This window comes from Dendrobates tinctorius, unplaced genomic scaffold (genome assembly GCF_039654945.1).
Source record: "Dendrobates tinctorius isolate UK_male_01 unplaced genomic scaffold, ASM3965494v1 ptg000081l, whole genome shotgun sequence".
Classification (NCBI taxonomy): Eukaryota; Metazoa; Chordata; class Amphibia; order Anura; family Dendrobatidae; genus Dendrobates; species Dendrobates tinctorius.
This window is the reverse complement of record NW_027361749.1, coordinates 13,178,999-13,199,392: the sequence shown is the minus strand read 5'-3', so window position 1 is coordinate 13,199,392 and position 20,394 is coordinate 13,178,999. Positions and strand designations below refer to the sequence as shown.

General features: G+C 50.0%; 1 protein-coding gene across 1 annotated transcript in view; it reads left to right on the top strand.

Moving 5' to 3' along the window:
* The window catches only part of PRKDC (protein kinase, DNA-activated, catalytic subunit), a 503,687-nt gene that overhangs the window by 454,061 nt on the left and 29,232 nt on the right, over positions 1 to 20,394 (top strand). Inside the window, exon 82 of the mRNA XM_073583775.1 lies at positions 2,372 to 2,443. Within this exon, the coding sequence (XP_073439876.1) occupies positions 2,372 to 2,443 (72 nt within the window). The remainder of the gene's footprint in view (positions 1 to 2,371; positions 2,444 to 20,394) is intronic.

Sequence of the window (20,394 nt, the reverse complement as noted above, 5' to 3'; positions counted from 1 at the left end):
TTATCCTGCTGAAAGTAGCCATCAGATGTTGGGTACATTGTGGTCATAAAGGGATGGACATGGTCAGCAACAATACTCAGGTAGGCTGTGGTGTTGCAACGATGCTCAATTGGTACCAAGGGGCCCAAAGAGTGCCCAGAAAAAATTCCCCACACCATGACACCACCACCACCAGCCTGAACCGTTGATACAAGGCAGGATGGATCCATGCTTTCATGTTGTTTACGCCAAATTCTGACCCTACCATCCGAATGTCGCAGCAGAAATCGAGACTCATCAGACCAGGCAACGTTTTTCCAATCTTCTACTGTCCAATTTCGATGAGCTTGTGCAAATTGTAGCCTCAGTTTCCTGTTCTTAGCTGAGAGGAGTGGTACCCAGTGTGGTCTTCTGCTGCTGTAGCCCATCTGCCTCAAAGTTCGACGCACTGTGCGTTCAGAGATGCTCTTCTGCCTACCTTGGTTGTAACGGGTGGCAATTTGAGTCACTGTTGCCTTTCTATCAGCTCGAACCAGTCTGCCCATTCTCCTCTGACCTCTGGCATCAACATGGCATTTCCGGCCACAGAACTGCCGCTCACTGGATTTTTTTTCTTTTTCGGACCATTCTCTGTAAACCCTAGAGATGGTTGTTCGTGAAAATCCCAGTAGATCAGCAGTTTCTGAAATTCTCAGACCAGCCCTTCTGGCACCAACAATCATGCCACGTTCAAAGGCACTCAAATCACCTTTCTTCCCCATACTGATGCTCGGTTTGAACTGCAGGAGATTGTCTTGACCATGTCTACATGCCTAAATGCACTGAGTTGCCGCCATGTGATTGGCTGATTAGAAATTAAGTCTTAACACACAGTTGGACAGGTGTACCTAATAAAGTGGCCAGTGAGTGTATATATATATATATATATATATATATATATATATATATATATATATATATATATATGCAATTTACTATTAGTGATGCACACTTAGTGTGAGGATTTGTATTATTCGTTTTGTTTTAATTTCCAGAACCAATAGCTTCAATTTCTTTCTTTTAAACCGTAGCAGATACAATGCAGGAAAGTGACCATTTTAGTCATATAGACATATTTACATAATAACAACACAACCCACACAAAAATAAGATGAGGGTACACAAAGGGATTCATCATAAATGATTTATTAGATTCATTAAAAGCCAAAAAGTCAAACAAGAAATGAAAAACAAAAATGCCGTAAAGGGGACGCCCAGCAAACATGTAAAATAAATGCTGATTAAAATATAGTGTACAATTAAGGGATAAAGTAGATGGCAATTCCACAATTAACAATACAGTAACCCTCCTTACAATATGTAACCCACCTAAAAATTGTAATGCGACCTCTAAATGACAGAAATAACAAAGATAATGTGACAATATAATTGGCAAGAAATAAGTCCTAGATATCCCAGTGTAAATCACAAGCACAAAGGAACAGGGTGAGGTAGAACAATGAATATTAATAAGTCCCAAAGCTTACAACAGTAATGCTGCAGTGATGTCTACCTCAACCCCATGCAAATCACAAGAAAAAAGCAAACTGAGGCAGACCAAAAAATAATGAAACACGCGTCGGGGTGAGGAGACGCCTGAGCACAACTCCAGTGGTAGTCTTACCATTCAGGTAATAAGTATTTTCCCATGTTTTTCACCTGTGTCCTATGTAGCTATGTACCAGGCTGAGGTTGATTCCATTTGCAGCATCACTGATGTAAGCATTGGGATTCATTATTTTTTGGGCTGCCTCAATTTGCTTCTTTGGGCTTGTGATTTGCATGGGGTTGAGGTACACATCATTGCGGCATTACTGTTGTAAGCTTTGGGACTTATTAATATTCACTGTTCTACCTCACCCTGTTCCTTTGTGTTTGTGATTTTACTTTGGGATATCTAGAACCTATTTCTTGCCAGTTATATTGTCAAATTATCTTTGTTATTTATGTCATTTGGAGATTGCATTGCAATTTTTAGGTGGGTTATATATTGTAAGAAGGGTTACTGTATTGATAATTGTGGAATTGCCATCTACATTACCCCTTCATTGTCCACTATATTATTAATCAGCATTTATTTTACATCTTTGCTGGGCGTTCCCTTTACGGCATTTCTGTTTTTCATTTTTTGTTTGAGTTTTTGGCTTTTAATGGATCTAATACATTATTTATGATGGATCTTTTTATGTACCCTCATCTTATTTTTGTGTTGGTTGTTATTAGCTTTTTGAAGCACCATCTACTTTTGGGACATTGTTTGATAATATTTACATGTCATATACTAGGAGGTTGTGCATGTAGTCAGTTCTACGTTTCAAAAAATAGTAAATTGTGAACAATATTTCTGCTACAGTAACGCGGACCGTGATTCGGCTGTCAGCTCATTCAAGGAAAGAGAAGCTCTTGTTCCTGGAGACCTGTTGAGGTGAGCAAAAACAGCCATTTCTCTTGCCTTTGGGGCCACTCTTTTTTGGGATGGTCACTTTATGTATTAATTGTAGACAGTATAAAAAATTCATTTAAGGTATATCAGCAATAGAATTTACACTTTATAACTCATTGGATGGCAATGGTAGGCTGCCAGATCCTCCTCTACCTTTAAGGGTATGTGCACACGATTTTAGACATGTGCGAAACAGGTTAATTTTTCTGGAGGAAGATTCTTCAGGCGGCAGCGGCGTCTTTTGTCTTGCAGCATCTTTTTTAGTAGTTCTTTGCTATGCTGCTTTTTTAAAACTTATATTGGAAAAACTAGTGAGTGATTTTCAAGCAGAAAAAACCTGAGGAACGGTCAAGTCCTTTCTATTGACCCGTTTGCACCTTTGGAAACCTGAAGTGATTAAAAGACGCTCAAGAGTCTGAACATATGCACAGCAAATCGCTTTTACATTCCAGTGCATATGTTAATTCTTTTTAGTGTTTAGCGCCGTCTCAGGTGGATTCGTCATGTGGACGTAGCCGAACAGGATCGAATAGATCCGGTAAGATCACTTTTATCCATGTGTAAATATTTGTCTATATGCATTTGCCATTGCAAGGACAGTTACATTACTTATCTGTTACCGAGAGAGAGTGATTTTCATTATTTTTCTTTTTTAATTTTTGACTTATGCTATAACTGATGCTTTGTGGTTGCTCTTAACACCTTCATTACCTGGCAGTTTTCTGTTTTTGTGCTTTCGTTTTTTTCCTCCTCTTCTTCCAAGAGGTCTTTATTCAATCTACGTAACTAATTTAATTCCTTCATCAAGATAACCATATGAGGGCTTTTTTATGAGATGAGCTTGATTTATTTTTTATTACTCTGTCGCCTAATTGGGGTACACAGAACCTTGGGTGTTATGCTGCTGTCCACTAGGAGGCGACACTATGCATAATCTGAAAAAGATTAACTTTGGCTCCTCCTCTGCAGTATACACCCCTGGACGGCGTCAGCCTTCTCCAGTTTTTGCTTAGTGTCGCAAGGAGGCACACCTTTTTTCTTCCGTTTTTTTCATCGGAAATACAGATGAAGAAAAGTGGGTCTCCAGCGAGACTCCCGGCATGGCTCCCTCCTCGGTCCCCTATTAGGGGTACCCGGTTGAGGTCGAGGTGGTTTTTTCCCCATGTCGCTCCCTCCCCAGTCCCTCGGGTCCTGGTTCGAGGTCGAGACCCCCCTCCTTCCCCAACCCCTTTAAGGGGTCTGGGTTGAGGTTGAGGCGAGGCTGAAGACCCCCTGACGGTGACAGACGCACCCTCCCTAATCCCCCGCAGGGGGTATTAGGTTGAGACGCCTCAGGTAGGGTCGGAGATCAGGCAGCATTTCGCAGCTTCCAGGGACCCCAGGCTGGCTGAGGGATCCTGTTGGGGCTGGGGGAGGGTGCGGACTGGATGGCACAGCAGAGACAGGGCTTTTCTGCGTCCCTGTCTCTGCAACAGCAGCGGCTCCATAGCGCTTCAGGGGCCCCCCATACAAAAACCGCTACCCCTGCTACCCCCACCGCTATCCAGTCGACCATTCTGGGGGGGTCTGGTACAAATCCGCCCCCCCCGGACTACCGCGCCGCTCTGGAGCCCTCCTGGGCATCAGGCTTCTAATTTAGGCCGCGGCTTCGGCCTAGCTGAAGCCGCCGCCTTTTCCCCGCCCCCCCCCCCCCCCCGGATGACCAAAATGACACGCTGGAGTGTCATAGAAGGGGCGGATTGAGGCAGAAAGGGCGCGTTTTTACACAGCCCAGTGCGCCCTCTTCAGCTCTCCGCCCCCTCCTCCCTCTCCTCAGATCCCCGGTGGCCATTTTTTCTGGATGAGATCCAGGAGAGGAGCATCACAGCGGTCTCCGGGGGGCACAGAACTGGGATCTGTCGGCGCTGGACCTAGGGGCACACCGGTGGGGTAAGCTCACAGCTGGGTTTTCATTACTCAGCTGTGAATCTATACTTCCTATAAGGCTTTCTGTGGGTTCCCTCTGCGTAGCCACCCCTGTACGATCCCTTATAGCCAGCCTCTGTGCACTATGCCGGGCTCAAGGAAGAGAACCAGGCAGGAATGTTTCTATGCATTCTGTACAGCCTGCAAAGCCACGCTCCCTAGTGGCAGCACGTATCCGCACTGCCGGGACTGCATCCAGAACTCTGGGTCAGAACCCCAGGGAGTCCCTACTGACGCTTCAGTGTAACAGGCCACGCCGGAATGGGCAACTCAGATGTCTCAGTCTATGTCACAGTCCATAGACAACCTAACTGCTACATTACTGCAAGCTAACGGACAGCTTGTCTCAGGAACATGCTGCTTCCGACTCTCACAGGCGTAAGCGGACCCACAGGTCTCGATCACCTGAGTCGCACTATAGCACAAGGTCGTCCCCCTCTAGGGAGAGACAGCGTCATTCCAGGTCTCCTGGGCAGTCCCCTGCCACAGACAGACAGTGCAATTTACCACAGGGATCCCCCACCACAGAAGACCCTCGCCCCAGGTCGCCCTCCAGGGATCACCTTAGCGAGGCACAGGATTCGGAGGGCATCTGTGACTCCGACTCAGATAATGAAACGGTCAGGTCCGTGGTACCTTCTCCCCCTAGCAATACAGCGCTAGTTGAGGACATAATTTCTGCCATTCATCGGGTGCTAAAAATTCCAGAGTCGCCCCCGGAAGTCCCAGAACATAGGATTTGCTTCGAAAGTGTTCAAAAACCACCTAAGGTCTTCCCTAATCACGATGAGTTTGAGAAAATACTTACCAAACAGTTTGCGCAGCCTGACAAAAAATTCGCTAATCGCAAATATTTGGAAGCGAAGTACCCCTTCCCACAGAAAGACACCAAACAATGGTCAGATCCACCTGAAGTGGACCCTCCGGTTTCTAGGCTAGCAGCGCAGACTTTACTTTCTCTGCCGGATAGCTCAACCCTCAGGGACGCAGCAGACCGGCAAGTAGAACGCATGGCTCGTTCTATTTTCAAAGCGGCAGGCGCCTCTCTGGGCCCTGCGTTTGCTTCAGTTTGGGCAGCCAAGGCCATCCTGGCTTGGGCCAAAAAACTACAGGAGGGTCTTCAGGCTTCAAATCCTGAACTCTCGGACCAAGCGGTCCAGATGGCAGTGGTAGCAGACTACATGATTCATGCAGCCCTGGATTCCGCCAGAGGTGTAGCGGGAATAGCATCAAACGCCATCACGATCCGACGCATCCTCTGGCTGCGAGAATGGAAAGCGGATGCGGCCTCAAAGAAGTCCCTCACGCGACTTCCGTATTTTACTGGAAGACTTTTCGGCGAAAAGTTGGACACCATGATAGCCAATGCCACTGGGGGTAAGAGTACCTCTCTCCCTCAACTAAAACCGAAACGCACGTTTAAACGAAGAAACCAGACGCGATTCCGATCCTTTCGGAATTCCTCGGGCTGGTCCGTTTCGCGCCCAGTGCAAAACCGCAACCATTCTCCACGCAGAGACAACCCACGGACGCAGCAGCGACCGGACAGGGCTTGGCAGTCGAAAGCAGGCCAAGCGAAATCCAAGGGAGGAAAACCTCAGAACTTCACTTCATCATGACTCGAGACCTCCGGAAGACACCCCACCAGTAGGCGGCCGACTTTTACTCTTTCAGCAAGTCTGGCTGCCTATTACAGAAGACAGGTGGGTCAGGGAAATAGTGTCTTCCGGATACAAGATAGAGTTCACTTCCGTTCCGCCGAACCGGTTCTTCCTTTCTGTTCCTCCAACACCACCAGAAAAGGCTCGTGTTTTCCACCAAGCGGTTTCCTCTCTCCTTCAATCAGGAGTTGTGGTGCCGGTTCCCGCGAACGAGAGATTCCGAGGATTCTACTCAAATTTGTTCGTAGTCCCCAAAAAAGGAGGCGGCGTCCGACCCATACTGGACCTAAAACAGCTCAACAATTACGTACGGGTCCGTCATTTCCGCATGGAGTCCCTCCGGTCCATCATTGCATCCATGGAGCAGGGAGAATACCTCGCCTCCATAGACATACAGGATGCATATCTCCACATACCAATTGCAACCGCCCACCAAAGGTTTCTCAGGTTCGCGGTCAACCAAAACCACTACCAGTTTGTCGCCCTTCCGTTCGGACTCGCCACGGCTCCAAGAACGTTCACCAAAGTCATGGCGGCCACCATGGACGTCCTGCACTCAAGAGGCATCCTAGTCGTCCCGTACCTGGACGACCTCCTCGTCAAGTCTCCCACTTTCAAAGACTGCGAGGCCAGTGTCTCAATCACTCTAGACACTCTGAGTCGCCTGGGATGGCTAGTCAACCTACAGAAATCGTCGACCATCCCAACTCGGACTCTAACATTCCTGGGAATGGTATTCGACACCGCCAGGGGCCTGGTGCTCCTTCCCAAGGACAAGACACTGGCCATCCGTCTGGGAGTTCGCTCACTCCTTCGCAGTCCTCCTCGATCTCTCCGTTTTGCCATGAGAATCCTCGGCAGGATGGCAGCAGCAATAGAGGCAGTGCCATTTGCCCAGTTTCACCTCAGGGTCCTTCAACTAGCCATACTCAGATCTTGGGACAGGAACCCTCTCTCCCTCGACAGGGAGTTCAGGTTGACGTCATCAACCAGGAGGTCCCTGCATTGGTGGCTCAAACCAAACTCGCTTACACGAGGGAAGCCATTCCTCTCAGGACAATGGAAGATCCTGACTACCGATGCAAGCCTGACAGGCTGGGGGGCGGTGCACCTACATCACAGGGCACAGGGCAAGTGGTCACCGAGGGAAGTGACATTGCCTATCAATGTTCTGGAAATCAGGGCCATTCTCTTGGCACTGAGAGCATTTCATCACTTGCTTGCAGCCTCGCACATACGGATACAGTCGGACAATGCCACGGCTGTGGCATACGTGAACCACCAAGGAGGGACCCGCAGCGCCCAGGCGATGAGAGAAGTGGCTCATATCCTCCGCTGGGCGGAAGACACAAGGTCGGTACTTTCTGCGGTACACATTCCGGGTGTAGAAAACTGGGAAGCCGACTTCCTCAGCAGGCAAGGAATGGACTCGGGGGAGTGGTCTCTCCATCCCGAGATTTTTTACCAGATCTGTCAACGCTGGGGAACCCCGGATGTGGACTTAATGGCATCCCATCTCAATACCAAGGTTCCCAATTTCATGGCCAGGACACACGACCCGCGGTCGCTCGGAGCGGATGCCCTGGTCCAGGACTGGTCCCAGTTCCGACTCCTGTACATTTTTCCACCCCTCCCCCTAATCGCCAGGGTCGTGAGGAAGATCAGGCAAGAGGGAGTTCCGACCATCCTCATCGCGCCAGACTGGCCCAGACGTACTTGGTACGCCGACATCGTCCAACTTACGGCAGACGCCCCCTGGCGTCTACCCGACCGTCACGACCTTCTGTCTCAAGGTCCGTTCTTCCACCAGAATTCAGGGGCTCTCAATTTGACGGCATGGCCCTTGAAACCTGGATTCTAACCCAGGCAGGTTTTCTCCTTCGTCTCATTGGGGGACACAGAGACTGTGGGTGTGTGCTTCTGCCGTCTGGAGGCCGACACTAAGTGTACAAAAAAAGAGTTAGCTCCTCCTCCGCCGCATACACCCTCGCCCCTAGGCCGGGCGTAACTCAGTTTTTGCTTAGTGTCTGATGGAGGCACACGCAGGTCTGGAGCTCCAGACTAGATTTTTTTTTTTTTTTTTCCCTCCTTTTTCTATGAAGATAAGACAGGGGCGACGGATCCTATAGAGAGGGTCCGATCTCCCCAAATCATCAACAGGCGACCACGTGTGAGTAACCCTCCACGTGTCCTCTCCCGCACCGAGGGACACATCTGGGACTTTTTGCCAGACAACCATTTTTCTTTTTTATTTTTTTAAAGAGGGGCAACGCATCCTGATAAGAGGATTCGGTTTCCCCATAACTTCATCAGGCGAGCACGTGTGAGCAGAACCCAGGGGTCAGCCTCCACGTTGTTCCTCTCCTACAACAACAATTTATAGAGGCCCCTTCCACCCCTAGGTAGTGAGTCCAGGGGTTGAATTGGAGGCGCAGGTGAGCCGAGGGGTCTAGTTACTGGACGTGGCCGAGTACAGGGGGAAGAAACCGGTACCAGAAGTCCCCCCCCCCGCCGGGGATGGAGCCCACGGCGGATGGCCCTGCTCACCTTTAATATTAGGGAGATCCGTCTCTCTCGCTCGCCCGTCGCCTCTCTCCTGGAGCGCACCGCAAGTTTGCCCCGGTGAGTAACGGTAGAGGTCGAGGCCGTTTGCCCAGAGTGGCGCTGCACCCGGACGCCGCACGCCGCGTGTACCGGAGTGCGGCCGGAAGCCCGCCGGCGGCCGCGGCCCCCGCTGCAGGAGGAGGCCCGTGAGTATCGCGCGAGGCCCCGCCCGCCGACTTCCGGTGGTAGCCGGAAGTCCCGCCCACTGACGTCGCATGGGGAGACGCTCTGTATAGGAGCAGGAGGCCTGGAGGTCAGGGGGTGGAGAACGGCGGGCGCACAAGTCCCGGAGCGGAGACTTCCGCCCTACCACCTCGCGTCCACGCATCCGGAGTTTCCCGGGGTACTTCAAACAGGAGTGGGACGCTGCCGGTGGGTAAGTGCAACTCCGTTTGGAGAACCGCACTGGTTGTCAGGGAAGGGGTTACCCTCCTCCTCCTTCTACCCTGCCTTCAGCTTGTGCAAGTATGTCTGCCAAAGGGAAAGCTCACTCTTTCCTATACGCGGTTTGCGTGTCCTGTGGGGTCAGGCTGCCAAAGGCACAGGCGGGTAAATTTTGTGAAGCCTGCGAGTCGGAGCGCGCCCAGGAGCCCCCCACTGTTTCAGAACCCAGGGGTCAGGACCCCCCGGAATGGGCGGTGTCCTTATCGCATTCTATGCTGTCCCTTACAAGGGCAATTGAATCCCTTCAAGGCCCGGGCAGGGACAAGGATGGTGGTCTGCCAGCGGGAGATAGCTCGTCCTCGTCTCAGGACCCTCCAACCGTTAGAGGCCGCTCCAGTACCAGGCAAGCTCATATCAAAAGGGCTCGTTCCCCGTCGGCCGGGCCCTCCGGGGCTTCGGCGGCGGGTATTAGGGCATCTCGTTCCCCGTCGCTGAGCTCAGGGAGCGATCAGGATGAGGGCGAGGAGGAGGAGGCCTGGAATCTAGAAAGCCTGGGGTACCAGGACTCGGTGGACAGTCTCATTGAGGCAGTCAACCAGACATTAGAGATCGAGGACGATGTGCCCACAGCCTCAGGTCACAAGGTCTCTTTCAAGAAATCCAGGCGACCACATAGAAGGTTTGCCACGCATCCGGAGTTTGAGGAGCTAGTCCAGAAACATAGAGAACACCCGGATAAGCGTTTTGCAATGCAAAAAGCGCTGCAAGCAAAGTATCCGTTTCCTCCTGAGCTCCATAAGGGTTGGGTAGAGTCACCAGTAGTGGACCCACCGGTATCACGTTTAGCATCAAGATCGCTATTGTCGATACCCAGTGTTTCTTCTATAAAGGACCCAACTGATCGCCTCATGGACGGGCTTGCCCGCTCGGTATATGAGGCAGCAGGGTCGGCTCTGGCCCCCTCCTTTGCGGCAACTTGGGTGGCTAAAGCCATGGTTTCGTGGGGGGACGCTCTGTATAAGGCCCTCCAAGACAGGGATCTGCCCGCGGAGGTCTTGGAGGTGGCAAATCAGATATCAGGAGCGAGTGATTATCTTGTCAGCGCCTCACTGGACGCGGCCGAGCGTTCGGCTGTGGCGGCAGCAAATGCGATCGCCATTAGGCGTGCATTATGGCTGAGGCTGTGGAAAGCGGATTCTATCTCTAAAAAATCCTTAACCTCATTGCCTTTTCAGGGCAATCGGCTGTTCGGTGAGAAGCTTGATAGGCTTATCTCAGAAGCCACAGGGGGAGAAGTAGTTTCCTCCCGCAGCAGAGAAGTTGCCCGGCATTCAGGCAAACGCAGAGGCGTTTTCGGCCCTTTCGTAGCCCCTGGGGGGGGACTTCGGCCAGGGCATACTCCTCCGCAAACGATGGCCAGAGTAGGGAAAAGCAAACCTCTTACAGGGCCAATCCGCTGGGTAGAGGCCGAGGCCGTTTGCCCAGAGCGAGGGGGGCCAGATCCCAAAAGCCTCCAGCTAAATGACTGGAGGCGCTCCGTACCTATGGACGACAGAGTGGGCGGACGCCTACTAGGGTTCAGCCACGTTTGGGTCGCAGTGACACGCGACACTTGGGTGGCAGAACTAATATCGTCCGGGTACAAGATAGAGTTTGTCGGACGGCCGCCACAGCGATTCTTCCGTTCCCGACTTTCCAAGACAGATTCGCAGGCGGAAAGTTTGTTACAGGCTATAATGACGCTACAGCGCAAAGGGGTCATCGCCCCAGTGCCGCAGGGCGAAGAGTCGCAGGGGTTTTACTCCAATCTGTTTTCGGTCCCCAAAAAAGACGGGACTGTGAGGCCAGTACTGGATCTAAAGATCCTGAACAGATTCATCAGGGTCAGGCGATTCCGGATGGAGTCCCTCCGCTCGGTCATTGCAGCCATGGATCCAGGGGAATTCCTGGCCTCGATCGATGTGCAGGATGCATATCTACATATTCCGATATTTCCCCCACACCAGAGGTTCCTGCGATTTGCGATCGGAGGACGACATTTCCAATTTGTGGCTCTGCCCTTCGGTTTAGCCACTGCCCCCAGAGTCTTTACAAAGATAATGGCGGTGGTTATGGCCATCCTGCATGCACGGGGCATAACGGTGTTACCTTACCTGGACGACCTTTTGGTAAAGGGGCCGTCGTTTCAGGAGTGCCAGGACAATGTCAGTATCACTCTGGATACCCTGGCCCGTCTAGGCTGGTTGATCAATCGGAGCAAGTCGTCCTTGGTTCCAGCCCAAAGAATCGTGTTCCTAGGCATGATTTTCGACACCTCCCGGGGGCTGGTGATCCTCCCTCAGGACAAGGCGCGAAAAATCAAGCAAGGGGTACGGAACCTTCTACAGCCGGGCACCAGATCCATCCGGTACGGCATGAGTGTGTTGGGCAGAATGGTGGCGGCGATGGAGGCAATCCCGTTTGCCCAGTTCCATCTCCGTCCGCTTCAGCATGCGCTCTTGTCAGCATGGGACCGGAGGCTGCTGTCTCTCAGTCATCGGTGCAAGTTGTCTCCGCTGGTCCGACGTTCACTCCGGTGGTGGACTCGCGACTCGTCTCTGGTCCAGGGGAAACCCTTTCCCCCGGAACAATGGTTGGTGGTGACGACCGATGCAAGCCTGCAAGGTTGGGGAGCAGTTTTCCAGAGTCACACAGCCCAGGGGCGGTGGTCCATTCAGGAGATAGTTCTCCCGATCAACATTCTGGAGATACGGGCAATACGATTGGCCCTGCAACATTTCCAGTGTTTCCTGAGACACCGGCCGGTGCGCATTCAGTCGGACAATGCTACAGCAGTAGCATATGTCAACCATCAAGGGGGCACGCGCAGCCAGGCAGCCATGCGCGAGGTCGGGCTGGTACTGCGTTGGGCAGAGAAGAACCGCGTGGTAATTTCAGCGGTGCACATTCCGGGAGTCGAAAACTGGGCGGCAGATTTTCTCAGCCGACAGGGGGTCGCGGCAGGGGAATGGTCCCTGCACCCCGAGATCTTTAAGCAGATCTGCCAACGGTGGGGGACACCAGACGTGGACCTTATGGCATCCAGAGAGAATGCCAAAGTACAAAGGTTTGTCGCTCGATCCCTCGATCCGCAGGCAATCGCAGCAGACGCTCTGGTGCTCCCGTGGAGCCAGTTTCGTCTCCCGTACTTGTTCCCCCCGCTGCCGCTGCTTCCAAGAGTTATCAGGAAAATAAGGAGAGAGAAGGTTCCAGCAATTCTGCTGGCCCCAGACTGGCCCCGGCGGGCCTGGTATGCAGATCTGGTTCAACTAGTGGTGGACGTACCCTGGCGTCTTCCAGATCGGCCGGACTTACTGTCCCAGGGGCCGATCTGCCATCCGAACTTAGGGGCCCTGTGTTTGACGGCGTGGCCATTGAATCTTGGCTGTTAACACAGGCAGGATTCAGGCGCGATGTGGCGGCCACGATGGTGAGTGCCCGAAAGCCTTCCTCGGCGAGAGTATATCATCGAACTTGGGAAGTTTTTTTCCGTTGGTGTAGGGATCGTGAAGTGGCTCCTCTGGTTTTTTCGATCCCCAACGTACTGGCTTTTCTACAGGCAGGGCTGGACGCAGGGTTGGCTCCGAGTTCGCTCAGAACGCAAATCTCGACCCTGTCGGTGCTTTTCCAACGAAAAGTCGCTTCCGTCTGGCAGGTTAGGACGTTTATGCAGGGGGTCGCACATTTAGTACCCCCCTATAAAGCGCCGACGGAATCATGGGACCTGAACTTGGTGCTCAGGGCCCTTCAGGAGGCTCCTTTCGAACCATTGCAAGAGGTCTCCTTACCTTACCTGTCCAGAAAGGTCGTTTTTCTAGTAGCTATAACGTCTATTAGGCGGATTTCGGAATTGGCGGCCTTATCTTGTAAACCGCCGTTCCTGACCTTTTATAAAGATAAGGTAGTTTTAAGGCCAGCTCCTCCCTTCTTGCCGAAGGTTGTGTCTGCATTTCATATCAACGAAGACATTGTCTTACCCTCATTTTGCCCGGCACCGGTGCACAGGGTAGAAAAGGCTTTGCACACCCTGGATCTGGTAAGAGCTCTTAGGAGGTATGTGACAAGGACAGCGCCATTCCGCCAGACAGACTCTCTATTCGTGGTTCCAGAGGGGCGGCGGAAGGGGCTCGCTGCGTCCAGAGCGACTTTGGCCAGATGGGTTCGCCTGACGGTCCAAGAATCTTATCAAATCAGTGGCACGCCGGTTCCGGCAGGGATCAAGGCTCACTCGGCACGGGCAGTGGGTGCCTCATGGGCACTGCGACACCAGGCTTCAGCGGAGCAGGTGTGCAAAGCAGCTACCTGGTCCAGTTTGCATACGTTTGTCAAACATTATAACGTACATACCCAGGCATCCTCGGATGCAAGCCTGGGAAGAAAGATTCTCCAGGCAGCAGTTGCGCACCTCTAATCAGGGGCGCAAATTAGCATGGATTGGGTGAGCTAAGATCCCGCCCAGAGTACTGCTTTAGAACGTCCCACAGTCTCTGTTTCCCCCAATGAGACGAAGGAGAAACATGGATTTTTGTGAGTACTCACCGTAAAATCCTTTTCTCCGAGACGCTCATTGGGGGACACAGCACCCACCCTATCAGCCAGTTGGCATTTACTTATTTTGAGTTATACAAATCCTTGTACAAGGTTTAGGGTGGCCCCTTTTTCAGACATATAGTTTCTTGCCTGAGTTTAAGGCGCGTTCTCCTACTGCTTATGCACTAAACTGAGTTACGCCCGGCCTAGGGGCGAGGGTGTATGCGGCGGAGGAGGAGCTAACTCTTTTTTTGTACACTTAGTGTCGGCCTCCAGACGGCAGAAGCACACACCCGCAGTCTCTGTGTCCCCCAATGAGCGTCTCGGAGAAAAGGATTTTACGGTGAGTACTCACAAAAATCCATGTTTTCACCGGCAGTCATTGCAACTATGATCAGGGCAAGGAAGCCTGCCTCCGCCAAGCTCTATTATCGTACCTGGAGAGCTTTCTTTTCTTGGTGCGAATCTCATGGACAAGTCCCACTCCCTTATTCCCTCCCGAAGGTACTAGGTTTTCTTCAATCGGGCCTAGATGCCAAGCTATCCTTAAGTTCGCTTAAGAGTCAGGTGTCGGCGCTTTCAGTCCTTTTTCAAAAGCGCATTGCTATTAAACCGCAAGTAAGGACTTTCATCCAGGGAGTTTCCCGATTGGTTCCTCCCTACAAACGTCCGCTGGATACGTGGGACCTCAATCTGGTCCTGACAGCATTGCAAGCTCCACCCTTCGAACCTCTTAGAGGAGTTCCACTCTCCATTCTGTCTCAGAAAGTGGTTTTTCTAGTGGCGATCACCTCGTTACGCAGAGTGTCGGAATTGTCAGCACTTTCCTGCTGACGGCCTTTCCTAGCCTTTCACCAGGACAAGGTGGTTCTCCGCACGGTACCATCCTTCCTTCCGAAGGTTGTGTCCAACTTTCACCTTAATGAAGAGATTTCAATGCCTTCCCTTTGCCCGGTTCCGGTTCATAGAGTGGAGAAGGCTCTGCATACGCTTGACCTCGTCAGAGCATTGCGGATTTACGTGTCCAGGACTGCACCTTTCCGGAAATCTGATTCCCTCTTCATTCTTCCGGAAGGTAGTCGCAAGGGGTTGCCGGCTTCCAAGGCTACCCTTGCCAGGTGGATCAAGTCCACCATACATGAGGCCTACCGACTTAACAGTTCCCCTCTTCCGGCCGGTATCACGGCACACTTTACACGGGCAGTAGGGGCCTCCTGGGCCATTCGGCATCAGGCTTCGGCACAACAAGTGTGCAAGGCGGCCACTTGGACTAGCCTACACACGTTTACGAAATACTACAGTGTTCATACCCAGTCCTCAGCGGATGCGAGCCTGGGTAGACTGGTTCTGCAGGCGGCGGTACCCCAAGTCTAGGGGACTGTCAGCACAATATTCGTCCACTGCTTCCCACCCAGGGACTGCTTTGGGACGTCCCAAGGTTCTGTGTCCCCCAATTAGGCGACAGAGTAAAGGAGATTTTTGTGTACTCACCGTAAAATCTCTTTCTCTTAGCCTTTAATTGGGGGACACAGCTCCCACCCTGTTGCCCTTACGGGCCGTTGTTTCCTGTTGAGTTCTCATATTGTTCTTTGAGCTCGTACATAGTAGCCTTCTTACAGGCATGGTTATGTTATTTGGTTACGTTCCTCCTTATGCTTTGGCACAAAACTGGAGAAGGCTGACGCCGTCCAGGGGTGTATACTGCAGAGGAGGAGCCAAAGTTAATCTTTTTCAGATTATGCATAGTGTCGCCTCCTAGTGGACAGCAGCATAACACCCAAGGTTCTGTGTCCCCCAATTAAAGGCTAAGAGAAAGAGATTTTACGGTGAGTACACAAAAATCTCCTTTTTCTGTTTTTATAGTAAAATCTTCAAGTAAAGTGAAATTTTGGAAAAAAAATACAATTTGTCATTGTTTTTGGGGGGTTATTTTTATACCGTTCACTGTGCATTAAAAATGACTTGGCAATGTGATTCTCCAGGTTAGTTTGATTACGGTGATACCGATAAGGTTGTTTTTACATGATAGTCAGAAAAATGTAACCACTATAATATTAAATTAAGATACACCAAGATTATACCGTTTTGAGGTGCATACAACATTTTGAACCCTTTTCTCCCTAGAATTGTATTTTTGGCAGAAAGTGCAATGATTGAAAAACTGCAATTTGGGCTTTTCAATAACTTTATTTTCTGTTACTTTTAGATTGTTTAATTTAATAAATTGGCACCAATTGTTTATTTTTATTTTTTAACTAGGGAAATTGGGTGGTTTAGACTTTGATTACCATATCTATATACAGCTCTGGCAAAAACTAATAGATCACTGCACAGTTTTATAAAAATCAGCTTCTCTACATGCCTGACAGCCATTCCATTCCAGTGTCAGTTGAATTCCAACCAGAGAGCACCTCATTCTACTTAATGTGCTTCTGATTAGGTGATCACCTGAACCAAATCTTATTTAATGAAGGAAAGTATAAAAAAAAACCCTGCTGTGGTGTTCACAATCCTCTTGCAATAGGACAAGCTGGATGGCAAAACAAGTGCTTTTAATATCCCAAAAGTAATAGGAATGAAAAAATAGGGGCGTGGCCTGGCAGGCAATGTGAAAGGACTCATGGTCTGTTTCTCCCTCTGGTGCCTGGAGTAATCCGCAGCCCCGCTGACACCACTGATATCCTCGGCCGGACGATCAGATAGATAAGGTGGAGACTACCTGCAGCTGCATTCTGAAGCCCTGGTGAGGAGCCATGACCTGCCGGAGACAGAAAGATGCAGGAAGGGGAGATGTACTCTGCTCACAAGATGGAGCTGAGGCAAGGAAGGAGGCGGAGAGAGCCAACACTGAATGTCAGAGACATATGGAGGCTGCAGCTAAGCTGAAGAAGTTTGCTAGAACTGAGGAGGATTCAATGCGATCTGGAGGTAAACAAGGGGAGGAGGAGGAGAATGATTCAGAGGATTCCCTGGGAGAGATGGGGGAGGAAGAGGAGCAGCCGCAAAATGGAGGAGCTGTGGTGGGGGCAGGTGAGACCCAGAAGGCAGGGGAGGATCATGAGAATCCCACACTGAAGGACATATTTGCCGCAGTCTCCTTCTGTAAGAATGCCTTAACCACGCTGACACAGCAGGTTCTGGGAATTCAATCTGAAGTGGCTGGTTTAAAAAAAGATATGAAAAAAGCTGATACCAGAACAGAAGAGGTAGAAAAGAGAGTGGGGCAAGCAGAGGACCACATCACTAAACTCCAGAAAGCAGAAAAAAGATTCGCTCAGCAAATCTCTGAAATAGTGGGCAAAAATGATGATCTAGAGAATCGCTTTAGACGTAATAATATAAGGATTGTTGGCCTCCCGGAAAAATCCGAAGGGAGAAACCCCACAGAATTTATGGAAGAGTGGCTCAGGGAGAAATTTGGCACAGATACTCTGACCAAGTGTTTTGCTGTGGAGCGTGCACACAGAGTTCCCATGCAGCCACAACCACCGGGTAGGGGACCACGCACTATGCTTGCTAAGCTTCTCCATTATAGGGATAGAGACATAATTCTAAGGAGGGCGAGAGAGATGGGGGATCTTGCCATGAATGGTGAAAAAGTAGCTATCTACCCAGACTTTTCTATTGCAGTCCAAAAACAGCGTATGCATTTTGGAGGAGTGAAGAAGCGTCTTAGAGAGCTGGGAGTGCAGTACTCCATGATTTTCCCAGCTAAACTAAGGGTGGTGGCGCTTGATGAAGTGCAATTTTTCATCGATCCGATAGAAGCTAACCAATGGAATGATATTAATGCGCATAAATTCCAGGGGAAGACATGAGCTGGAATTGATTGATTAGTCAAGAGGACTATGCCTGAGATTGTCGGCTGAGGACATATTACATCTTTCAATGTCTCGCAAGGAATTCTTAACCGTTTTTTTCCTGACGAAGAACTGATTTTTGGTAGGCTTCGGCCTGGTTCCTGGTTTTCCTGTTTTGTTTTTTTTTGCCATCGGTTCTTTGGCCCTTTTATTATACGCCTCTTGATCTCCTGAACATTATCTTCTTTAGATCCACTGGCATATGGTTGAGATTGAGGCTTTGGCAGGACGAGATGATTAAGATTTGGTGGTTGCCCAATGTTGGGCACAGCGGGGGTGTCTATTGTTATAATTTCCAAAATTTGAATTGTATGTATGTTTTATTATATTATTGATGATGTTTTACAATGGGATCCTGCACAACAGGACTGGGGGGGGGAGCTGGGAAGCTGGTTGCTCTATGTATGCAATTAGATGAATGTAGAAGCATGGTGGTGGGGGAGGCGGGAGGGGAGGGGGGCCAGGGACCGGATTACCCAGCTCTCTTTAAGAGTATATGCACTAGGAAGGGGGAGAAGAGGAGGGGACAGGAGGGGGGGATGGGTGAAGGGGAGGGTGAGGGAGGAGGGATGGGTTCAGACAGCAAGGGGGAAAACTACACCGATTAATAATTCCAGTTATCAACACTATGGAAGGGGGGGAAATTAAGGTACTAAGTTGGAATGTTAAGGGTTTATCTGACAAAACTAAGAGGGCAGCTATATTCAAATATATACAAGACCAGGGCCCATCGGTGGTATGCCTCCTGGAGACTCATCTTTTACCGGACACAACGAGACTCTTGAATAGGCGATGGATACAGAGGGCCTATCACTCTACTTTTTCTAGCTATGCAAGGGGGGTATCTGTGCTAATTCATACTTTAATACAATATGAGGAAATAGAGGTGCATATTGACCCGGATGGGCAGTGTGTAGTCATCAAATGTAAATTATTTGGCCACCTTATGTGCATTGCGGCTATTTATATTCCACCCCCCTACTCGAGTACTAAGCTGAGGGAGAGTTGGGAATTCTCAGGAAGAGGGGGAGTATTGCCTCTTTTGATAGTGGGTGACTATAATAATGTATTAGACTCTTATTGGGACAGGAATAGGAGGCCGTTGGGAGTATTGAGTGACACTATAACCCCATTTGGCAATTTAGTTCGGGAAATGGGTTTGATGGACATTTGGAGGGTAAGAAATGTCGGGAAACAGTGCTTCTCCTGCTATTCAGCTTCTTATAATACCCTATCTCGCATCGACATGGCATTAGCTAATGAGTTGATGAATGCAGTGGTGGGGGATGTGCAATACTTACCGAGAGTGATCTCGGACCACAGTCCCATCCTTGTGTCCATTAAACGGGAGCGTTTGAGAGGGGGGATAAGGGAAGAGTGGAAGTTACATCCGGCCTGGATACAACATATAAATATGCAGGGCATCATGCGGGAGATTGGGGAATTCTTTGTCCATAATGATGATAGTGCTCACCCTCTGGTGGTATGGGACGTCATGAAGGCATATCTCCGGGGAATTCTATACAGGGATATATGTAGGAGAAAGACACAAACTAAGCGAGATGAGGTGGACAGTCTGGAAGCCCTAACTAGGGCGGAAATAGAAATGGCACAGCACGCTACACCCGACACTCAACTGACACTTAGGCAGGCACATGAAAGGGTCAATAGGTTACTACTAGATAAAGCAACTAAGAAGCAGGCTTTTCAGAAGATTAGATTCTACGAAGGGGAAAAAGTTGGTCATCTATTGTCGATTATAGCTGCAGCCCAGAGAGGCAGCTCATTTATACATAGTATGGATACTGCAAAGGGGACAAGGGTTACTGAGACGCCCGACATTCTGGAGGTCTTCGCTGGTTTTTACCAGAACCTCTATTCATCGAGTAGAATGGGAGGGGAAGGGGGGGCGGAGGCATTTCTATGAGCAGGACTGCTTCCGACACTATCTATGGAAGATAGGGATAAGTTGGAGTCTCCTATCACAGTAGAGGAGTTGGAGATGGCTCTGCATGGCATGACTAATGAGAGGGCCCTGGGAGCAGACGGTCTTTCTGCGGAAATATACAAACACCTAGAAGAAATTCTGCTACCCAAGCTATTAATAGTGTTTGAGGAGGCTATGAAAGAAGGGATTTTGCCTGCGCCTATGCGGGAGGCGGTGATAGTGGTGATTCCTAAGGACGGTAAGAATCCAAGAATTCCAGATTCATACAGGCCAATATCCTTGCTGACAGCTGATATGAAAATACTGGCTAAAGTGCTGGCAAACCGACTAACTGGTGTTATTGATACATTGATCCATATGGATCAATCGGGGTTTATGCCCAACAGATCAACAGCAGCCAATATACGGAGACTATATCTCAATCTGCAGTTGCCAGTCGATAACCCAGGTGGGAGGGTGATAGCCTCACTTGATGCCCATAAAGCCTTTGACTCTGTAGAATGGTCATACCTGTGGAGAGTGCTGCATAGTATGGGCTTTGGTCCTCAATTTATAGCGTGGATTCAGCTATTGTATACTCAACCCACAGCTAGAGTTAAGATTAATGGCGTAATGTCTGCGGGAATACAGCTGCATAGAGGAACGAGGCAAGGCTGTCCACTGTCACCGCTCCTGTTCGCTATTGCGATAGAGCCATTGACGGCTGCTATTAGACGCAACAAGGCAATAAAGGGGTTTCAATATGGCGATTTGGAGGAAAAGGTGACCCTGTATGCGGATGACCATTTGTTATTCCTAGGGGACCCCTCGGCTTCATTAAATCATGCTGTGCAGACCATTGAGGAGTTCGGTGAGATCTCAGGACTGACAATAAATTGGTCTAAATCAAGCCTATTTAAAGTGGACAAGGAGGTGGTATGGACTCAGGAAGACATAGGGGCC